This window comes from Zerene cesonia, chromosome 2, assembly GCF_012273895.1.
Source record: "Zerene cesonia ecotype Mississippi chromosome 2, Zerene_cesonia_1.1, whole genome shotgun sequence".
NCBI classification, from domain to species: Eukaryota; Metazoa; Arthropoda; class Insecta; order Lepidoptera; family Pieridae; genus Zerene; species Zerene cesonia.
The window spans coordinates 1079559-1105044 of NC_052103.1; the positions used below are offsets into that span (position 1 = coordinate 1079559).

General features: G+C 34.8%; 1 protein-coding gene across 1 annotated transcript in view; it reads left to right on the forward strand.

Moving 5' to 3' along the window:
- Positions 1-5710: 5710 nt before the first annotated feature.
- Positions 5711-25486, forward strand: part of LOC119834074 — a 106485-nt gene continuing 86709 nt past the window's right edge. Inside the window, exons 1-2 of the mRNA XM_038358383.1 lie at positions 5711-5981; positions 10327-10462. Coding sequence (XP_038214311.1) covers positions 10428-10462 — 35 coding nt within the window. The 5' untranslated portion in view covers positions 5711-5981; positions 10327-10427. The remainder of the gene's footprint in view (positions 5982-10326; positions 10463-25486) is intronic.

The window sequence follows — 25486 nt, forward strand, 5'->3', positions numbered from 1 at the left end:
ATACTGTCGTATAAATCAAACAAACACATTCGCCTCTTAACAAGTAAATTTAAATTTTATTTCATGTCTGATAAATCCATTAGCTGCCCACCCTAGTCCATATATAAGTTAGATATGGACTATCAATATCATCAGCCTATACACGTTCCCACTGCTGGGACACACGCTTCCTATGAGGGTTTACGCCATAACGCACCGCGCTGGCCAGATACGGGCTGACAGATGTCACATGTCATCGAACTTCTTTAATCCTTGGACATGCCGGTGTTCCCTTCACCGTTTTGAGCAATGGTGATGTTATCTAATGCACGAAAAATCAATTTATTTCTTGCACGCTCATCTGGTCTCGAACACTCGACTTCTCGTTTATTAGATTGAGGTCTTTCACGCAAAAACTACTGAACGGATTGCAATGAAATTTGGTACGTAGACAGCTGGACAACTGGAATAACATATAGGCAACATTTTATCCCGATATTCCTACGGGATACAGACTTACGCGGGTGTAACTGCGGGGCCCAGCTAGTATTATAATAAAACTCCAGAAGCGAAACAATATATCCCGAATAAAATGAACAAAAATACTTTACATTGCACAGGAGGGCCGACCTTCAGGCGCACAGCGGTAATTAGATCATCCCGCCTCCCCTCCCCATCCCTTTGCACCCTATATATATTAAATCATACTACCTTCTCTTTTCCTAAACATATATGACTGTACTAGACGCTCGTCCCGGCTCCGCCCGGATATCAAGATTCCTGATTTAGGGAGGGACCATTTAATCGTGATTATCCTATCACCCCAGTGTTTTCATCAAAATCCATTCAGTAGTTTCAGTGTGATTGACGGACAAACATCCAAACAAACAAACTTTCACATTTATAATATTACTGTGATATTTAATATGACTTTACTATGACATGATATAGGTGAAGCTAATAACGTGTGATCACACACACACGCACACACAAATCTGCGTGACAGCTTTTGTAGAAATTACCAATCTTCTTTTTTGTAATTTTTGTTAATTTATGTATAAAATAAAGATGTTATAGTAAATACACTATTCGGAAAAGCCTCCGAGACACAGTGTTTTACTAGATCAGGAGCCTCAGGATTCATGACGTTATATCTGTAAGATTATTGTGTGAGTAATGGTTTTTTTATCATTTATTATTGTTTAATGAAAGCGTGCTAAATATCATCAAAATCGGTAAAACTGTTCTTGCGCTACAATTAATGCATCTGTCAAAGCTAGGTGGTAGCCATTACATACATACAAAACAACTTTGTAACAAAACTATTATCTGAGTTTTATTATGGTAATACCACAGATAATATAATGCTGGTAATACTATAAGATATCTACCCTAACCCGGCAAACGGTGTTCTGCCTTATTCTTATTATTTCGAGGTAAGAAAAATAGACGGTGGCTGATTCTCAGACCTATCGGATATGCACACAAAATTTCATTAGAATCGGTACAGCGATTTCGGAGGAGTATGGCAACTAGCATTACGACGAGCATTTATAATATTTAACATATAATGATTAATATATGTGTACAGAGATAACCGAGGTTTTATGGCGACCTGTTTTTATACGATATAACTTTCAACACAAAGATTTCATACTATATCAAATGAAAAATAAGAAGCTAAGCAACTTTTAAACATAAAATAATATCTGTGGTATCAACAGTACTCTTTCAGTCACTCATTTCAATTGCAGCTTCGAATTTGGAACAAATATTTAAAAATATGTAGAACTACTAATATGTTTGGAGTACATCTTTTTGTACATATAAAGTCGTAGGCGTAGAATGTTGGTAATAAATGATTCAGTGAGCATTAATTTGTAATAAAAACTTCGATAAAGAGATGAACTGCTGATTAAAATCGATTAAATGTTTAGGAATAAACACTGAGGTTACAATAAAGAGGTTTAAATACAGAGGACATATGGGCTAGTATTTCGCTACACAAGTTTGTAATGCGACCGAGCGGTCCGGCAACGCCGCGCGACCGACGACCTCAGCTTCGCCCCGGCGCGTCCCGAAAGGTCATCTGTAACCGTTCCTGCATTACAGAATTGAAAGTGTTTTGCTTGTTCGTGATACGAAGTGTGGATTAATTGGATGCTAGTTCTGTATTTACGAATTTATTTACAACTAGCTTTACGCCCGCGGCTTTACCCGCGTAGTCGCAGGAAAGATAGACACGGTGTTTGCCTCGCATGTTCCCGTTCCCGTGGGATCTCGATGAAAACTATCCTATGTCCGTCTCCTGGTTCTAAGCTACCTCTGCAAAAATTTCCATCCAAATCGGTTAATTCGTTCTTGAGTTAAAAAATAGTGTAACTAACACCGCTTTCTTTTATATATATAGATTGATATAATATTTATTTTTAATAAAAATCTAAACTCCTGGATCTACTGAACCGATTTTAAAAATTCTTTCACCAATATAAAGTAACTTTATCTGTGAGTGATATCCTATCCTACTTAATATTATAAATGCGAATGTTTGTAAGGATGTGTGTGTGTTTGTTGCTCTATCACGCAAAAACTACTGAACCGATTGCAATGAAATTTGGTACGTAGATAGCTGAACAACTAGGCTAACTGAAGTATAGGCAACTTTATATCCCGATATTCCAACGGGATATGGACTTACGCAGGTGAAACCGCGGGGCGCAACTAGTAGGCTATATTTTACTTTTACCTGCAAGAACCTGGGCGGAGCCGGGTCGAAGCGCTAAGCGGTATAGCATAAATGTATAAATTGTACTGGCGGACTGGAAAGCGCTTAAATCTATAGGTTCAGGCTGAGACCAGACTATTTAGTCGCTTTTAAAGGGTTTATCTAGAGTATTCTCATAAGCCCTCAGATAGTATACATGCATACATCACACTAATATAATAAATGTGAACGTTTATTCATTTGGATGCTTGTCCGTCAATCACGCTGAAACTACAGAACGGATTTTGATGAAATTTGGTATACAGACAGGGTATGAGCTGACTTGGGTGATAGGATACTTCTATTCCGATTAAATGCTCCCTTGGGATGTAACAGGAATCTCGATATACAGGCGGAGCCGGGACGAGCATCTAGTACCGACATATACGTTAATATTTTGCACAAACTGGGTCAGCTCGCACCAGAGAAGGTACCGACCCCACATATAGGCGTGAAACAGCAAGCGAATGTATATAATTGCACCCCTTTCCTTACTTTTACCTTTCTTTAAAGATAAGATGTCCTAGATAGTTCGCAATCCGTTTGCACATGCGTAAGCCACGATCCATCATACGACCTATCTTTGCCAACTCCAACATAAAAAAATAACTATACGCTATTCATACAAGCCTGCATGACATGCATGACAGCATGACATGCATCGAAATAGCGGTTTGAAGCCATATTTTTGCCTGTTACCAAATTTTAAGTGTTTTTAATCTGTATATTATTCTAGAATCTAGTTTAGATAAATTGGCTTCCTGATTGATAACATAACCACTACGATATATTAAAATGAAACGAATAATCACTGTTATTAGTTTCTATGAACTGAATTATAATTTATATTACACTCACTATTCATTTGTTAATTTATATTTAACTAGCTGCGCCCCGCGGTTTCATCCGCGTGTGCCCGCATCCCATAGGAATTTCGAGATAAGAAGTAGCCTATGTGTTATTCAGTTGACCAGCTATCTACGTACCAAATTTCATTGCAATCGGTTGAGTAGTTCTTGCGTGAGAGTAACAAACACACACGCATCCTTGCAAACTTTCGCATTTACAATATTACTAATATTAGTAGGATGGGATTAGTAGGATGTTAATAAACTTATGATGGCTACATAAAATACAACAAGTACAATACAAATTTACGCAAAATAAATTACTAACCAAAGATCGTTAGAAATATACAGATTTTGTATTTCAATTTCGTTTATTACGAGAAGTCTGAAGGACGCCTAAGTTAACAGACAACCTCTGAAAAATACGTATCTGTATTAAGAATATGTAAATATGTACTGCTAAAAAGTTTGTTTGTTTGAATGTAAGGCACGGAATTATAAAGAAATAAAAAAAGATAAGAGTCTCATTTATAAAGACTTCCGAAAATGGAAATGCTTATAAAAATATGTATTTCTGGAATTAAAAAAAATGATTGTAGTGTGTGTCTTACTAGCGTTCCCTCCCGGCTTCAACCGAATCGAAAGTTAAAGTGAAAGTTGGTTGCCTGGTAGAGTACACTTATAAGTGATAAGGCCGCTTTCTGTGCTGTATCTCCTTTTTTTAGTATAAGTTTTGTTTTTGTATTTTGTTGGCAGCACAATAAAGTGTTTAAATAAATAAATAAGAATATAATTATATTACTCTACTATATCCTACTATATTATAAATGCGAAAATTTGTAAGGATGTGTGTGTGTTTGTTGCACTTTCACGCAAAAACTACTGAACCGATTGCAATGAAATTTGGTACGTAGACAGCAGGACAAGTGGAATAACATAACATAGGCAACTTTTTATCCCGATATTCCTATGGGATACGGACTTACGCGGGTAAAACCGCGGGGTGCAGCTAGTAATTATGTATTTTCATATTTAATAGATATAGGAATGGACTTGAAATTAGTACGCATACAAACATTCATTTGGCATCATTTAAAATTATAACATTCATATTATCATGTGATATAAAATTAATTTCCCAAATATTTGTACTCATAATATCACTTCATATATTTTTTTAAGGTCTGAGAAATTTGGTTTAATAAATTCAATGACACGTGTAGAAAAATTTAACTAAATTTATAATTTCTTTTATGTATGCAGCCAGCTGCTGTTTTTACAATATTCATTAAAGTTAAAGTTAGCTAATGAAATAGTTGTAAAATTATTCAAACCAGTTTTAGATATCTTTTTCATCCATTAAATAATCTCATTCCAAAATAATATACCACATCTTTGAATATTTAATTATTTTAATGCAACAAAAATGCTATCTAAATCTATAAGATAATGCTTTGCTTATGGACTTATTTGTTATTTTTTAGTCAGGCGTACCAATTTTTTGCTTTAATATTTTTAAATTATACCCAACCTAATTCGTGTATAAATAAGAGTAGTAAGAGTAGTTTAAGCGACCTAGCACGTTAAATTTAGAAAACCTATTACATAAATAATCATCAAATAATGTTAAACGTATTATGACGGATTTAACCTATATAAATAAATAACCTCAATATTTCTCTACAGTTTACAAAATCACATGCAAGTTATACAAATTGCATTATAAAAACGTGTGTCTACAATTTAAGCTAAGGTAAAACACATTTAATCCACCTTTTATCATTACAATCACTACCGACCACGTGCAGACCTGGCGACTTGGGATTCTCGAGACGAGAGCGGTCTCCATTCTCCGCCGCTCGACCCGTCGAACACCTTTCGCGCTTTCCAAACTCGACGGTTACAGCGTACATTGATGACACACATTCAAGTGTCGCAGGTCTCCCGGTCCTCAGTCCTTGCCATCTGAACAATTGTTTTCACATAGAAATCCCATAAGTACACCGTGATAAAACATTTCGTACAACGTGGCGTAACATACCAAATACCATTCTATCTGTCTCGCTCGCGCGCCTGCGTCCCTCTCGACTCCGCCCCCCTCCGACCGCCGCGCCGCCTGGCGGCCGAACCGCGAAACAAACTATACACCGTTGCCACTCCGTACTTATAATTTCGCTAGACGTAAATTTCATCGGAAACAGTTCAATGGACTTTGTAAATCCCGAAACGTATCAAGTAACGTGTAACACGTGGTAATCTAAGAAAGTGGTGTTTCAAAATCTGTTATTTATCAATATATGTGTATTAAAAAGTGATAATATAGCATCCGCGCGTGTGAGAATCGTGACTAAGTCCCGTTGGAAGATTCTGCGTCCGTTTTAGGTTTAAAGGTAAGTGCGATAAGTTTATAACGTTAGGGAAAGTAGGAGAAATGTGTCGAAAAGCGCTATATGTGAATAAAAGTGTGTTTGCTAGTCGATGTACTTTTGGTGTTTCGTCATAGTAGCTGAGTAGGTAACTGCGTAAAATGATGTCAGTTGTCTCGAATCAGCTACGATAGATTCATTTTTGTGGTCAGTTTAACTGTTGGCTGCACGTGCAAAGTTATGTAAGACGATAAACTAATCAAGAAGTGTACGCGTTATTTTTGTCCCGATGCTCTTTGGTGGCTAAAATAACTGCAATCGACACCAATGAGATGTGGTTCTTGAGAACGGGCAGGCTGGGTCCGCTCACAGAATGGGCCTACAAGGCTACAACCGCCTCTCACTAACATAAATCAAGTTAGAACATGTTAACCAGCTATTTGTCGTGAATCTTCACATTTCGTCTGAAAACCTTACGAAGTATCTACGTTATTATAATATTGTGAATTGTAAAAACCACGCTTAGACGAAACACCAAATACAGAGCTATAAAAAGACAAAGTAATAACAAAAATAAAAATAACATAATATAGTCATCGCAAAAGTACAAGTTATATCGTGCAATTACAAAAATAATCTTATAATCATTATCATAATAAAGAAATGTTAATCTAATCACTCATTAACTTTAAACATTTGCGATAATGACGTGAAGTTATTTAATCAAATTTCGAACAAACACATTACTGAAACTCTATTATCAAATACTACAGTAACATTGTAATAATAAAAACCTGTAATCAATGGGTACTCACACTTACTTCACAAAGATTAAGAAAATAACGCCTATATTTTTCTCTCTCAAGTATATGTATGACTGTAAGTCCCTACTGTCTATTTCGGGACAAATTTTGTTAAAGGAAATTTTATACTAATAGTGTCAGCATATACTGAATTATTTCGATTAAGTGCGTACCGTAAAATATCATGCTTGGAACTATTTAAAAACACATATTCGTTATTATCGCAGCTAGTCATATAGATTTCCCACGAAATATATAAATATGACCAAAAAGTCAATTTATGCCACTAACTAGACAACAACTATCTCACCGTTTTTCAATTTATATACAGTTAACGATATATTTCATTTTCAACCGACTTCAAAAAAGGACGGTATCAATTCAACTGTTTTTTGAGACCCAATTGTGATAATTTTTTATTTGATATCTGTGATCCAATTTAAATTCGGTCTAGTCATGACACTTTGAAGGCAGTTTCGTTTTTTAAAAATAATTATTTACGTGACATTTTATATAATAAATATAAATAACGATAGCGGAATGTACTAAAAGAAGATATAAAGATACGCAGACCGTGGCTATATGGCACAATACACATTGTAACTAATTCATCTCTAAATTGGCGTGTGGCCAAGCTAACGAAATATCAACAAAAATTCAAGTATTCCTTTCAATTATTTAGCGTGATAAATTTAATGTATGTGGTGTAAATAAAGCTTAGAAGTTATTTTTATATACTGAATACTAGTGCTGCGCGTCGACTTCGTCCGAGTTGTGTATATTTGGTATCGTGACTAACTTATGGACCTATCGTGATAACCTTTATGGATATTAGAAATTACGGTGTCTGACTATTACGCTTAAACGGCTAAAGCAATGAACCAATTTTGATAAAATTTCAAATGTAAATAAATAGTTAAAACAAGGTTACATACACACCTATATATAAACCAAGCTATGTACATAGGCTTCTAGATTAAGAAACTTTTTGCTCCTAGTTTATTTTATTTAAAACTAGCCGTTTGCCCTGGCTTCACCCGTGGTACATTCTTTTGACTCCCATATGAGAGCCTTCCTTGTGTCTTACAAAATCGTTTAAAAATGCATTTAAAATGAGTTGGTCGAGCCAGTCTCGAGTTGTACGCTTAGCAACACATTAGGTTATTCATTTTTATTTATACTGATTAAATAAATATGCCATACTAATTTTGATACCCTTTGGTACAATGGTTAGTGCAAGCGTAACTTAGAGGTTCTGCATTTAGAGAAAGAAGAAAAAAAGAACAATTTATTTTAACACACACAAATAGTAACAATACATAAAAACAAAAAATGCAATAAAAAAAATACAAGAGAATGAAAAAAAAATAAATATAAATGATATGTGGTTGCGTGCGCCAAAAAAGGATGCCACTCAGTATATTTGAGGAAGAACACCTCAATACTGATTTATACCTCATTTGATACCACGTAAAGATGAAAATAGTGACTATGTGCTTGCCCATAAATAAATCGTATTGTAACAATAGAAACGATAGCATTTGTGCAAGAATCGCATTTTTATCGATCTAGCCGTTCCTAATAAGTAACAATTTCCAGAAGCTCGTCACGTTCTCAGTCAGATCACTTCAGATCCAAAAATGGGACTAAATGAGAACAATTTACTAATGCACACAAAAACTATCACGTCCATCAGTTGAAAACCCACAGATTTATGTAATAACGAAACCAAAAAAAATGAACGAATTGAAAACCCTCTTCGATTTTGTGAACGTTGGTTAAAAAGTTTATAGTCAGTAGAAAGGTACTGGGGGTGACATGGCCTTACCTTCCTGGTCCAAGTCGGTGTTAGCCCAAGCGATCTCGTCCTATCCAAACGTAATATTTATGAAGATCGGAGATTTTTTTGTTTGTATGATTGTTGCAATTTAATTCAAATTAATATTTAACCGATCCCTTTAATACCTTTGTCATGAGAAAATTTTATTTCTCAACACATTACATGGGCGGTATTTTATATTATGTATTGTTCATTTTATATATCTTTTAAATACCAAAAGTTTGTAGAATTGACAACGATCCCAATATACTGTGATGCTATGAGTTTAGTGTAGTTAATCATTACATAGTATAAAACAAAATCGCTTTCCGCCCCTATGTATACTTAAATCCTTAAAACTCTGCAACGAATTTTGTTGGGTTTTTTTTTATAGATAGATAGTGATTCAAAACGAAGATTTATACGTACAATAACATCTATAATACTATTCCGAATTAACGCGTGCGAAGCCGCGGGCAAAAGCTATTATAGTAATATGAGTTGCTCTGTGCACCTCAACCTAAATTATTCTGACCTTGATCGTTTGAGCTTCAATTTATTAAATAAATAAGTCGTTACCTTAGGTAGGCATTTCTTATTCAACTCAACATTGAACTCTTTATTTCCTTGTTCTGATTGCTTCTATTTTGACAATCAATCTCGGAAATAAATTCTTCAGAACGCATCACAGTCGGGGAATAGGTAGAAAACGTGTGAAGTACAAACACACAAGTTTCATAGCATCCCCTGTTTGCTGGAGGGTTGAAATCATAAACCGAGCAAACAACGCCGCAGACATGATATAGTATCAGCAACAAGTCTAGAACTAATTGGAAGATAAATTAGCTTAAAGTCAAAAATAGATCGTGTCATTAGAGAGAAAAAACTATACGTAGTGATTCAGAAACACATTTGTTTGCGGCTTCCTCCGCAATGTACTAAGTTGTTATCCAATTAAAGTATTAGCGGGATATAGAAACAGTATTAAAGGTGACGTGGGATTTTTTTTTAATTATACGTGTCAAGTGACGTCACGATAGCCTGATTCTTGGAAATCTATTAGCTGAACGGTTCTAAACGTTTTATGTCGCGGAGTTGGTGTTTTGGACTTTGATCGCGTTGGTTATTCCAAGGGGTGTTGTTTCCGAATTGATTAATAAGAATAATTGGGAAAGTAAAAGAATATAGGATGTATTAAGAGAAGATATATCGGCGATACACCACAATATGCACCTTTTAGGTTTTAGGTATTAGGTAATTTATTTTTACTATTCAAGAACAATAACTATGTCTTAAATCTTCATGTAAAGTATTAAAGAACAAATTGTTATTATATATTCATCTATAGAATACATAGACCATCTTGACTAGCTACAGAGATGAACGACATAGCGAGAATAATTTTATAGCAGACAAATAACAAAATAGAAAATAGATGCGCCATTATTGGATTGCTCGACGATCCACTACACTTTTCACCCTATTACCGAGATCATTTTCTCATAATAAAAATCACAGTTAGAGCATCCATAAGACACAACGCCAAGCGGGAGTCCAGCGCGACTGTCTGAACGGGATTCAGTTGCTCTGCTTTCACTTCTGAATTTTCCGATATATGCTTCCCAAATCAGATGTTTCTTTCAAGATTTCAAGATCCCACATTCGAAAACAAAAATAAACATAATTAGCTTCCCAAAAATCCCTTACACTCTCCAAGACTGATACTCACACCGGCCGTTTGTTCCAGGTTCCGTGCAGTGTGTTACGGTGCAGTGTTGTGTGTGTGTGTGTGAGTATGGCTAGCTAGCGGCGGTATGCGCGCCCGCTAGCCATGCCGGCGGCGGTGTCATGGCGCAGTATTCACGGACACAGCCGATGCACAGGTAATGGTGATTTTGTATCTCTAGCTCTAAGCTGTACAGAATATAATAAACTCAAACAATTATTTTTTCAAAGACTTCTTATAGAAGCGCTTTTGATTCGTCATAACATAGTGATGACGTCTACGATTTACCATCGGTAGTAGAATCGCAACTCAACGATTGAATGTTTGACCATTCAGTACGTTCTAGAACATTCCAAATCTTCCAGAACATGTTGTAAGCACTTAATAAAACTAATGTCAAGTTCATATAGAACTCGTAACATATTTATTTTATGTACTTTTAACATAAATTAAGTCATTCGTCGTTTGTCGCCAGCTTGGTGTCAGTAATGACTGAATCGTTTAGGTTATTTGATGACTTCTTTATGCACGGAATTTTAGTATTGCACTTTTTCGTTAGATTTCTAATGAAATTACGGTTATATTTGAACTAACATGCAAGTGCAGAAATTTGCCGGTGTACAAACATTATGACCTCATAGTATTTAATAATAAAATAGGTGCGCCGGCGTCGCGTGGGTAGCTGGCGATTTATCTCTGTAATAGATTATGTATTTCTTTATTATTATCATTATATTAAAACGACCATGAATTCTTAGGAATAACAACCTACGTGGAGTTGTGTGAGCGTATTATATTTTAAATACAGACGAAAGTGTCAATCAACTCGTATTTTTGTTATTGGTGGTTATTGTCTTTTCTAAACACTTTTTTTTTCTAATGCAATGAATGGTACGGCAGCCTCTTGGACTACAGGATGTTAGTGAAGTTAAATTGTAGAATATCTACTATATGGTCGTAATTCGTACGAATATACGATAATCCTATCCTACTAATATTATAAAACGATATATCCTATCCTACTAATATTATAAATGCGAAAATTTGTGAGGATGGATGTATGTTTGTTACGCTTTCACGCAAAACCTTCTGGACTGATTGCAATGAAATTTGGTACGTAGATAGCTGAACAACTAAAATAACACATGGGGAACTTGTTATCCCGATATTCCTACGATATACTGACTTACGCGGGTGAAACCGCGGGGCGCAGCTAGTGTACTATATTTCGTAGGTCTTATGTTGTAACGATATATGTATAACTTAGTATTCAGGTAATTTTTTTATTCATTCTATTCCTACCTCAGCATATAGTATTGTATTTCTCGCGTCTATAAAGGATCGGATTTGTAAAAGCTACAATTAATTATTTAATACCATAAAACATAAAAAAGAACCACATCATTCTTCAATTTCACATTTTTGCGTTTCTAACAGTTACCTGAGTCACCGTATGACACGCGAGCGTGTCACTCATTACAAAGTAACCCCAATGAAGTCACGGCGTGCTGCGTGACCTTGACGTGTTTCGATAAGTTGCAGAAACGTGCGGTCGTCGCTCTTTTTATCTTTGTTTCGTAAATAATCCTTTTATGGCACAATAGTCTCGTTGTTGCTGGTGGTGACATTCGATAACCTGTAATATATTCGTTTTATTGTGTACACGAAATAATGTAGAATCTTACATCATTATCAGCAACTACGCTGCTGTGGCAAGGAGTTTTTTGTATTTTAGCAGTGACCGAATTACAAACTAGCTGCGCCCCGCGTTTTTACCCACGTAGTATCTGATGTTGTATGGCATAAAACTTTCCTCAATAAATGGGCTATCTAACACTGAAATAATTTTTCAAATCGGACCAGTAGTTCCTGAGATAGGCGCGTTTAGCTTAACGAACAAACAAATTCTTCTTCTGCTTGCTTTTACCTTAATTTTTGATCTTTATTGAATATTTATTATTTTAAGAATATTAAGAAAGTAATATAAACAAAATAGGTAGGTCGAATTAATTAGACATAGTGATAGGAGGTTAATAAGGTCACTAACCTAACTTATGAAAACCTAATGGCTTAAATCGATTATTGCTTCATTGCCCTTAAAATTTCAGTAAATTGCTTCGAAATTGACCTATTTGTGCGTCCTGTTACCAATTTGTAACTTATTTGGAAGCGACATCGTTTGCAATAATAATTTTCATACGAACTCTCTTCCAATATTCTTACATTTTCTATATGATTATTGTTTCATTCGATTTTCAAACTTTTCTGCCTTTGTCACCGCGTAACTTTTTACTGGGTGAATCGATTGTAATGATTCTTTTTTTATTTAAAAACTGGTGCCCACCATGCGGTCCTGACAATTTAAAAACGGATTGGACTTTTATTAAAAATAATTATCATCATACATGTTATCCATGCTGAGAAATCTTTTCCAACATACACTGCAATAAGATAGCTGTTCGTCGAGCCTGGCCCAGTTTGGGCCACGCGTCAGCAACGCCACGTCACGTGACCCCGTGCACCGAAACGTGACATATTAAACTGTTTATCTTAATTAAATTTCCATGCGAACAGATTGTGGTAACTATGTAACATACACAAGAGTTGGTCGAGTAGCGTGGGTAGTTGTGATTAGATTGTTCTGGCTAATTAAGACTCTAACTTTGCTTATATTATTCGTCTAGTATAGGTACATGTCAATCGCCGTTATTGTCTGCTAGCTGCGTGGCGCGGTTTCTCCCGCGGACGAACCCACGGGCGGTAGGTAGTATTTTTATAGATTATGTCTTTTTTTAATGTAAGACTCTGTATTATTGTAAAGTTTCATTAAAATCTATTGAGTAGTTTTAAAAAAGTAGTAAATATTTAACCGTTTACAAAATTAGTAGAGTTGTCTTATACCATAGCATTTACAGTTTAATATCTGGGATTGTACTTAATAGAAATAAATGAAAGATTTTTATCTAATTGTAACTTATAGCGAAATTGATCAGTGAAACATAATCTGCCACGTGTCCCACAAATGTTATTTATGTTAGGTTTTATATTTATCAACTTCTTATACGTCGAAAGTTTATTTGTATTTGCCACGCGATAGAAAAAATGTTTGAACGAATTTGGTACGAGGCATGTTTAGGTATAGAACGACAAAGGCCTGAAGCCTGACACGAGAGAAACTTCATAAAACATTATACCATTTTAAAATATTAATGAAATACATTGAATATCATATAATTTATCAATAGATTTTAGATGAAATTGACCCAGAGCGTGTTCTGGTTAAACGCAGGATGCGACGTCAGAACATGGGGACGGGTAGCGTAAGTGTGGCGAATCAAACGATCACAAGATTCTGAGGGGCACGTCTGGTCTCCTTCAAACACCCTTGCACCGTAGGTGCAGTGACCACCTGCCTGATGACAAAGATCTAATTTCATTCGCAACGATCTTTAACTACGATAATGAATTTGCTTAGCTTAATTATTCCGTAGCTATTGAGAAAATAGGGACAGATGGAAAGGGAATATTTCATTGGAAATTCATGTATCAAAAAAATAAGGCACCAAAAGCCGCAGCATTGTTACTGTATCGTTTTATTAATGTTTTAGAATATGTATGACGTGTCTGAAGCGGCTTCAATTTCAATCAGTAGACAAATAATCTAAAAAAATAATTATGCTGTAATAATGTTTGTATAATTTCCATTGAAGGATTTCCCGAAGTAATCTCACGCAATATCGGTTCAATAAAACGCAGGTCATAATAATTAATCGCTCGCATCGGCTTGACAAAAAGTCGTAATAAATTAATCAAATATACTTATGGGGTAAATATACTTTCGTAGATATACATAACGTACGCTATATTTAGCGATATTTAGTGCGCTAAGTGTATACAACGATACATTATCGAATAATTTAATTTATTATTTTTATTGGTCTCCTTTATTATATTTTATTTGAAAATAATGAATATTAGAAATTTACAATTACACAATACTCGTGGCCTTGTACAACAGGCGTGTGTTTAAATTGAATTTTAAACTGTATACCTATACTACTAGTATTATTATGTCTATCTGAGGCACTAAATTTAATATGTTGTGGGACACCAATTATTTAGTATTGTTTATATACTTATGTCAATAATAAATTGTAATAATAAATAAACACTATTCTTTATATACTATTATTATTTATTATTATTACATTACGAACATAGGAGAGCTTACTGTGGCTCTTGTGCCGACGTCCGTACCAAATTCGGTTCAGCTTTTTATAAGCAACATATAGAATGAAAGGTCTTATATTCATACATGTCGATGACGTAGCAGCTATGCCATACAAGGGTCGTGTATCAAGGTTTGCTTCCCAATTAAAAAGTGGCCGAAATAAACAATTCCTTTTATATTGAACTCGGTCACAATTAACTGTTCAATATGGTTGATACTTTGTCAGTTTATTGGTTATGTGCCCATTGTGGAAACTAGTTTAAATATATATCGTTACTGGTTCAAGTTTTAATTATTTGTTTATTCAAATAATATTTTACGTTAAAATTAATTCATATTTTTTTATAAAAGCAACTCAATCACCATGTATTTATAAAATCCAAAAATCCCCTGAAAGCATTCAAAGCAAATATCGAAAATAGTAAAACAATCACATTTTTAAATACTAATTTATATTTGTCTATTTTTCCTCTATGTGTAACTTCACGTGGTGTACAATAGTAAGTGGCTTCTAAAAATACCCTGTTGATTACAAATCGTAATTTGGTATTCATTGGAGGAAATATTTTTGCTACAATAAACTGTATACTGGACACGGGCATTTACCTGTATGTGGTGATATTATAAATTGACTCATAATCATTCATTTCAAATGACACAGTGAATTACAATTTATATATTTACAAGCAGTGGTGGCTCAGTGGTGAGGACCGCGGACTTTAAATCTATAAGTCGGTGCTTCGAGACCAGGCAAGCGTGCAGGAATAAATTGTTTTTTCAATTTATCTGCGCATGTGCATAACATCACCACTGCTTAAAATGGTGAATGAAAACGTCTTGAGGAAACCGGCATGTCCGACAATGAAAAGTTCAACAACAGGTGACATCTGCCAGCCCTCACTTGACCAGCGTGGTGGGCTATGGCCTGAACCCTCACAAGAGGCCCGTATCCAGTGTCTTTATGATGACAGTCAAGGTACCTGACGATAATGGTGATTGAGGGTCATAGGGCACAAAAGGCGTAACGGAAAGTATGATCAAAAATCAAACGGACCGAATGACCCAATTCGTGCCGAAGCGTACTCGACTCCCACATTGAAACGTTTTGTCACTACCACTGTCATTCAGGTTCAGGCATTATAACGATTATTTATTAAGGAAGGAACAATGGCTTCGACAACGCCTCTGAAGTATCAACACCAGGAATCTACTATGAATCTGACTTTAGGTATTAATTTCCGAGCCAAACAACAAACAAAATAAAAACTTACATTTTATGACCTCTTTTAAAACGCACCTGCCTCGACTTGTACATTCTAATAAGTAGTCATAAAACCTGACCTTGGCGGCGAACAAAATGCGTACAGCAGAAATAAACCAGGTAATTTAGTGCCCCCAGACGTATGCCTATTCCCAGATTCCTATCATGATCTGTTCACTGCAAGAATAGATTGCTGAGGGCTTGTTATTTCTAGATAGTTTATAAAAATATTAAACTGTTACAAAATCTCTAACGTCATACTCGTCATAGAAACGAGATGTGTCTCATGATTTTTGTAACCTGCGGCCTCACTGGCATGCTACCCGGGTAAAAACCAACCTGTGTGTTAATCCAGACTATAATCTATCTCTGTGCCAATTTTTATATAGATACATTAAACTGTTGTCTGGGAAAGAGTAACAAATATTCATCCATCCATACTAATTGTTATTAGATATATAGACTTATAAGTAGGATTACTTCGTTTTGTTATGTCCGCCAGCTAAAGTCGTCTATAAAGATTTGTAAAATTTCCTTAAATGTTTTCTTTTTCATTTTAAGTTAATTTGGGTAACAATATTATCGTTTTTTGTCCAACAGCTAAGGAAACTGGTCACAGCTTCTAATAATAACAATATCACAAACTCCTACATTGTATAATTCCGTTACAAAGTTGAATTTTAACCAGCTCGAACTAGTTTTAACTGGTCTAGACGGGTCAAAGTATTCCTGGAATTGGACCGCACCAAATCGATTGTCTCTAGAATAGCTGATGCACTAATAGCGGCTGGATGTTATTGTTGGTTATAGGGAAACCTCATTTCAATAGATTAATCGAGCTGGATGCATGGGTGACAATTGACACTGTCCATTGCTCTTTTGAACGGTAGATGACGATGCTATTGTGAAGATAACATTCAATGGATATAAAATTGATGTAAGTTTTATATGCTTGTTATCTGTTCGGTACAGTGACTTCGAATATTTTTTCATATTCAACGTAATAGCTACATGCAATTTACATGATTCAATACTGTTTCTCGCTTCCACTTCTAAAATCCAGCAAATATGGTTAGTTTAATTGATATAATATTACTACTTATATAGCTTTGTTATAGTATAGCTTTGTATTCCGACAAACTTGTGTGCATTGATTTGAAGAACGGTTATTTGTTTATTTATTTATTTATGCTTTGTTGTTTTGAAATAATTACAAATTGAGACTAAACCTAGGGAACATTATCACAAATGGTGGTCTTATCGCTAAATAGCGATTTCTTCCAGACAACCTGTTAGTAGCAAATACTTCATGAAAAACGCAATTTAACATAATTTAACGTAATTGCTATGTCCATTAAACCATGACACGCTTGCTAGGACACGTAATAATATAAATAACGAGTAGAACGCATTAAGGTTTAGGATGTCTAAACCCACGAACTTGATAACGAGGCAAGTCCAATCGGCACTTACGTAATGATTGTATTCACGCCTACACATCAATTGTATAACAAAGGGAACGAACTAAATATATCAACATCAAGCAACCTACATACGTACACCTATCCGTGAGTCGCGATACAGCTGATCACGAAACTGTATCACGCGAGACGGCGCGCGACGTTGCCGCCCTGCCCTCGCGTACACGGCGCGCTGTTGCCGCGCCGTCTTTACTCTTGACTTGTTTGCGGTGCGAAATGCGAATGGAAGCAACGAGTGGCGCTAACTTTTTTTTTTTCGTTCGAATTTGTTCATAATAACATATTGCTTTCGTACTGATGAGGTTCTATTTAAGTGGTTTTTAAAATTCGAACGCTGCGTAGATTTTTTTTATTTATTATTTATTGTGCATATTTCATTTTGTAATAATGGTAACTAACAATAGCACTGTTAGAGATTTTATGGGCGCCAAAATTATGAAATTACGCCTTTATTACAATTATGAAATACATCTATATTACTTATTACATAGTTCTACATAGTTCATGCACATGTACACAGATATTACATAATATTATATTCCTTTTTACCGGTGAGGTTTTGGTGTCTTGTATCGTATCACGTAGGCATATAACAGATAGCAGTAGGTAGGTATAACTCGCAACTTTTAAAAGAAAGTACTTGAATGCAGGGGGCGTTATTCACCAATAACGGCCGTATCGAAATTGGCCGAAACGTGTCTTCGTTAAGCCTCAATAACGGTATCTAGCCAATTAAATATGGCGAAACGGGTTTCCGTAATTTTGATTTGCCATTTAATTGGCGGTTTCGGTGTAAATATGCGAGCTTTGGCCGATTCTGCGTTTTACTGTACCTTGTGGTGAATTCTGTGAAGTGTGGAAGTTTTTTTTTAAACCTTTTAACTGTTATTTTCCCTTTATCCTCCATTGTGTATATAGAACCCTTACCTTGTTGGATTTTACCTGTTCGCGGACAATGCTCGACAGGTCAACTATGTCGCCATTTTATTTTATACTTGTGAAGATTTAAATTTATTTTAGGAAGTATTGCCATGTCAATCAAATGTTAATCGTGGTTAAGATTAATTTATTATTAATTTGAGTAGGTTACGTAGTTACGTAGTTTCTTTCGGTGGTAAGACAAACTTTTAAATTTCGTCTTTTTAGACTTCGATCGTGATAGAGTGTCATAATAACAGCTTACGTCATTCTACTATTAAATTGTTATGCTTTAATCGCTTTAATAAAATTAATTGTTATTATATAATGAGACTAACATATGACAACTTTGTATTTATGTTTTGATGTGGTGTGTTTTAAAGTATGATCTTACAAATTATTGAATTATTATTACTCACAAAAAACTCAACCGCCTTCAAGATGTAAGCGCTATAAGCGTTATCAAAATCGGTTCATCCAGTCGAAAATTGAGAAAAATACAGTCGAACCTCCTCCTTTTGTTGAGTTCGGTTGAAAACAAATGAACATTTTTTTGCTGCCATATGAAAATTTACATTAAATAAGAAGTACATATTCTACATCACCATAATACAGCCTGTGTGAACTATGCACACTCTTTCTTATATTATAATTAACGTCTAAACCACTGAATCGATTTTGATGAAATTTGGTTTAAAGATAATGAGAGACCCGAGACAGGACATAGCATAGGTTTTATAGTAGAAATCCCACGGTAACGGTTACTGCTAGTTTAATGTGGACTACGTAGAAAAAGCAGGGGCGGAAAAGTAGTAGTTTTACTTGGACTACGCAGGAGAGACGGGGCGGAACAGTAATGCTTTTATGTATACATGTGTTCCTGTTTCAAATCTCAAACTATCTGTATCAAATTTCATACAAATCGGTTCACTGGTTCAGACGTGTAGTAGAGACAGATAGACATATAGATTAAAGCATCTATAATAATAATCGTAAATAATTCCCACAAATAATACAACGATTGTCTTATCTACGATGATGATGTAACCTCTATGAACACGCGAAAGCATTCATAACTTAATTGAGGCACCTCCGACCCTATATTTAGTGATCGCGTTTACGTTTCATAAACAACTTTTTCTCGGCTCGAATGATAACCTGTATCGATCCGCGCGTTGCCGTCCCGCTGCGCGAGGTTGCCGCGCCGCACGCACCATCCTATTATTTATAAGGCGGCCTGCGGCTGGTTTTACGTTTGAATATCGAACATATTTTAACATCGCCTAGGATTTTTTGAATAAAGTAACATGGATTAATATGCGGAGGAATGAAGTTTGAAAATTGAATTAATGCTACAATTATATTGTGATTATTTTATCGTTAACTAGCTTTTGCCCGCGGCTTCGCACGCGTTCGGAGTAGTTTTATAGATGTTATTATATATGTAAACCTTCCTCTTGAATCACTAAGTTAAAAAAACTCATCAAAATTTCTTGCTTAATTATAAAGATTTAAGCATACATAGGGGCTTAGCGACAGAGAAAGCGACTATGTTTTATCGATATAATTATTTTTATCTATAACTCAGGTTTCCAACGATATTTGTACAAAATTTTATCCAAATTCTAATCTAGTCTAGTTCCTGAGATTATCGCGTTCAAGCTAACAAACTCTTATATAATAGTGTAGATAATGTTAATAAATGTATTTTTTAATAATTATAATCTTGTCGAAAATATCCGCATTAAATATTTTATACAATGTTTTGAGATTATGTTGATTTCTTTTTAAATTATATATTTAGACGTTAAAATGATACAGATTTGAAGTAAGAAATAGATATGATATATAATGAATATTGAATATTATATTTAATTAGTATCTAAATTTCCAACCATTACCGGATACTGTTTATTTTTAAACGAATACTTAATAGATAACTAAATTAAATAATAATGTTTGTTTCCTTATCTTATCGTTGCATTACGAATTAACATACCATTAAAAGAATTCGTGATAAATGCTATATTGTGGTCTCTGAGCCATTGTTTTGTTATTAACTGTTGGGCCCACGGCTGGGCCTAGGTTTCATGTCTTGTTGTATTTAGCAAGTACATATATTTGTAAGTATGTAGCAAGCTGGTGACAGACGCTGTCCTGCCCTCGTGCGGGCTTTCAAATGTGTATATGAAATAGCCTTGATATTTTTTGGGTCAAAGGATAATATGCTACCATTTTATTAATATGTACTTCTCTGTCCGTATGTCTGTGTATCTGTCCTTCTATCTGTTTGTCACCAGGCTGTATCTCTTGAACGGTGATTGTTAGAAAATTTCAGAGACGATGTATATCTGTTGCCGCCATAACAAGTAAAAAAATCGAGGTTAAGCAACGATTGGTGCGATCATCAATTGGATGGATGACCATTTTTGGCAGTTGCTTTTCATCTTATTAGTAGTAATGTACGGAACCCTTGGTGTCACGAGTCCGACTCGCATTTTTTCTATTTTCAGTGAAAGTTTCTCTGTTCTCTTTCATAAGTTCCTTCTACTGATAAGCTATCTTATAAACTTATATCGAATTAAAACATTGCTCCAGATAAAGCGTTGAACTAGTTCGATAAATTCGGTTTATCCGTCGCGACTGCAAGCGAGGCGGTCGTGGCTGTATCAGAGGAGAATTAACTATTTATGGTGATCGTTCCATCAATCACTGTGCTGGATGATGGATGGATGCTGTGGCCGACGTTCAGCGATCAAGCGATCGACTATAATAACTGTAATGTCTTGTACTTAGATGCTATACTAATGATATGTACTAAAACTTAAGTTGTTTGAACGCGCTTATCTCAGAAACTACTGAACACATTTCATATGGAATAATACGCCATTAACTAAGAACTCACATCTACTTCAACGTAAGAAAATAAATCAAAATCGGTTTATCCGTTTGGTACCTATAATTGCACAGACGGACAAAAACCTAAAATTGAAATAAACAGACATGTCAATTTTATAACACCCCTTCGATTTTGCGTCAGGGGTAACAAGCAATGAATTCGTTGAAGATACATACCCGCATATATATATAACGCTATCCAAAATCCTCACACATCCCAACATCCCAGGATATTCATCACGAAAGTTCCAAGCTGCTTTGTGAAAATTCAAACTTGAAACTTCCAATATCTTGCTGTCGCACCCTTTTTACTGCCGGCAGTTTCATTTTATGGTCACGAACACTCCAATTTACCATTTCAGCACGGAATGGACTTCTCTCAAACCCAGTTTTTTATATAATTAAAAGTTTATGTTGCTTGCTTTAATGAACTTACGGTTTCCCGGCGAATCGAATTTTTACGTAATGTTGTAGTATAAAGTTTGAAGGTCGATTTTATCTTGATGAAATTATGGTTACGTACACATTTTGTGTGAATTGTTTATGTCGTAAACTAATGTAATATAGAGTAAAGATTTGTTTGTGTTTGTAGCGTTTTCACACAAAAACTACTGCACCTATTTCAAAAATTCTTTCTCCATTAGAAAGCTGTATTTTGACTGAGTGACATAGGCAGTATACATTGTATGTATTATCACTATAACTAGCTGTGACCCGCGGTTGAAACCGCGTAAGTTCGTATCCCGTAGGAATATCGGTATAAAAAGTGCCTATGTGTTATTTCAGTTGTTCAGCTAGCTACGAAGCAAAATAGTATTATTATTCACCAATAGATGTCAGGAAAAAAAAACACGAATAAAACACGAATATGACATTATTTCAGTTGTCCAGCTATCTACGAAGCAAAATAGTATTATTATTCAGCAATAGATGTCAGGAAAAAAAAAACACGAATAAAACACGAATATGACATTTTCTAAAAAAAATTCCTAGCTAGATCGATTTATCGCCCCCGAAACCCCCTGTATACTAAATTTCATGAAAATCGTTGGAGCCGATTCCGAGATTCCAATTATATATATATATATATATATATATATATATATATATACAAGAATTGCTCGTTTAAAGGTATAAGATATATTAAGCTAAGAGCAAGTTTAAGAAAGAATAGAATCGAATCGTTTTCTAAACACTTTTTTTTTTTTTTAGTAGGACCATTAAAAACTTTAATACAATTCTGATCTTTATAATTTTTATAATTAATTATTTATTTTTTAATACACATTCCTACACATACAAGTTATTAAAATCACGTATAAAATATATCCAAGACCAGCAGCTAAACCGAGTTGAAACTCCATAGTAAATAACCTGAGTGGAAAATTTTCTTCTCTTAGACACAGCTTGATTGACACGTTAAGTGCCTCGCTCCCCCACTTCACATCAACTCGATATTTTTACGAGAAATACAACTACAACTACTGGTATCATAAAAGTGTGTTATGGAAGAAATTATGTGCTATATAATTATGCTTAGTGTGTGGTTTTCTACTATAATATCTTGTTCTAAGCTCAAAGCTGTGGTGGATACAATCTCGCGATTTTATATGAGCTAATTATATATTGATGGTGTGCTTAGTTCAGAAATTTTAAACTGTATATTACAACAATTATAACCGTATGTAAATATATGAAAATCTCTGAATTAAAATAAGAAGTAGGTACCTAAAAGTAAAAAGAAAATCTGTCATTTCTTTTAAATTTTTCTCGGACATAAAAACCTTGTATTAACTGCAGTGCCATAATTGACAAAATAGCACATATTATGACGGTAGGCACTTGATTATCGTCATAGGATCATTCAAGTTTTTATTATACGAGTAGTTTAATACGCAGAAGCATTATTTTTTTAATTAACTGCTTATATCATCATCACATGGTTTCGTTCGAATAAGCTTGAGAGCAGCTGCAAAGAAGAAATGGTCGTCCATTCAATTTATGACCGGGCTACCGACCTTTGCTTAATGTCGATTCTTAATTATTTGTCGCTATAGTGGTAGTGATAGATGGACGGCAAAGTCATAGTAATCTATTCTTTGGAACCGAAAAATATAAGAAGCATTAAAAATTTAGATAATTTGAACACCGTTTCTTAATTCACAACATCACATTAACACACAATCAATAACAATTAACATGTGAAAATATATTAATGCGGATTTATTATACGCGAAAACGTAGATTACTGTTTACAGCGTCTATATTAAGTAGGTTTCGATATACATTCCTAGACTTGCTCTCGCCTGCCGTCCGCGCCGTATCGACTGCGCCACGTGGTGCGACTCAAGGTTACCGAATCACTTTTGGTTATATTTAGTCCATTCATTTATATTACTTTTAATTCGTATGTGATTATCGTTCACGCTGTTACATCAATCTCGATCATTCTTCAGCTTTTTGACAATTAGTGATTTGTTTTCACGTAAAAACTTTTAACTTGCATCAAAGTTATGGCGTAAACACGTCCATTTAAAAAGTTGTAATGTCTTAGTTTCTTGCTCGATGTTTACGGTCATAACTATCAGACATTTCTAATTTCTTTATCGTCGAAGTTGTGTTTTCTTTGTAGACATGTTATTGATGAGTAATATTATCTCGTGTTATAGCTGTTACGAACATGGGGCGTACAAGTCGTTTCTTATTTTCTTGGTATAATTGCTTTGATGTAGAAACTATTAAAAATATCGGTGCTACAGTTTTTGTCTTCACCTTGATGGCCAAGAATGATCACGTTTAACAAATTAATTATACTTTCATCTAGAGATCTCATAATGACAAATTAATCCACTATCGTCTTACTAGTTTCCGGGTACAACGTACCCCAAATTGTTTAATTAAAATACTTTTTTGTGTTCAAGTGTTATTAGATGAAACAGCTTTCTCGAAGAATAGTTATTCTATGAACATTATACCGTAACTATTTAGTAATTGGTTATTATACGACCAATAGAAAGCACAGCGCAGGCCCGTAACCCATACGTTGGCCATGCACAAAGTTATGAGTTCACTATTTATATTATCATTAACCGCAAGTTCTCAGGACCAGTTTCCGATACTGGTTTTACATTCAGGGTTACAGACCGGGCTTTCTAGACGCCTGAAAAACGGGCGGCGCGTAGGTGGCACGACTTTCGCAACGTTTTGTAATGGAATATTTTCTAACAGGTTCTTGAAAACGTTTTTTGTTGTTATATGTAATTCGTCGGGGTTAATGTTTAACCTCTGCGATCGAGGTGTACTTACACTTAGACAGAATAACGTCTAGCTACGTAGTTGGATAGATATGCAAAAACTGATTTAAGTAGAGTATTTTAATCAGAGTCTTCGAATATATGCAAAATCTATTGAAATGAGTGAATTTTTTCCATATTATAACTAAGAGTTTTGAAAATCATTAAATGAATCTGATCATACATATTGCATGAATAGTAGAAATATGTTCTTAAATATGTGTATATATAACCAATTTTGTCATTTCTAGATGGTTCTAGAACTCGGTAGTCACCAAGGTTAATTGTGTATTTGCTGGGAATGATTCACAAATTGTGTACACACCATAGTCTACGCATACAAGGAAAATTGTGTGTAAATAATATACATTTTGTCTCTCATTTTAGCTCAATATGCTACCGTCTCGTCTAAGTCTATTCAAAATATTTCAACAATTCTTCCTTAAACGTGTACGAGTATGTCGCAAATGCTAAACCATTTTTCTTTACAGAGCTTGACCTAGAAATAACTTTTCTCCAACAATATATTGCACAATATCCATTAAAATATTTAACCCACATTCTCGGAATGTCGCGATGCGACACGTGCGTGGTTATAGCTTAGTTCGCTTTCATGGCCTTTGGGGGGGTTGGGTGCCTTATTAAATGTTTTGTTAGGACAATATAAAATCCATACTTTTAAGTCACGAAAATACCGAGGCATTTTGATTTCGCTTCGATTCCTTAGAGAAAAAAACATAAAATGAAAGTTACGTATCTCAATTGAACTGCATTATAGAACTAGTGGTTCACCGCGGTTTCTCCCGTGGTACATATATAGTCTATTATTATAGCAATCGTACATCCAGAAATCAGTCCAATAGTTCCTCAGGTTAGCGCTAGCAAACACTCTTCAACCTTATATTGTTTGTATGTAATTCCAGATGGACTTCACACTTCAGTAGCTCTATTTTATAAGGCGCATTTCTTTAATAAATGAATGACTTCATTATTACTGTAATTGTCTTATCGGCGCATGTTTCTAGATAATTATAGATAGTCTTATGTCAACTGCGTTGTTCCTTGCTCTAGTATATCGAAAACATTTTTAACTGTAAAT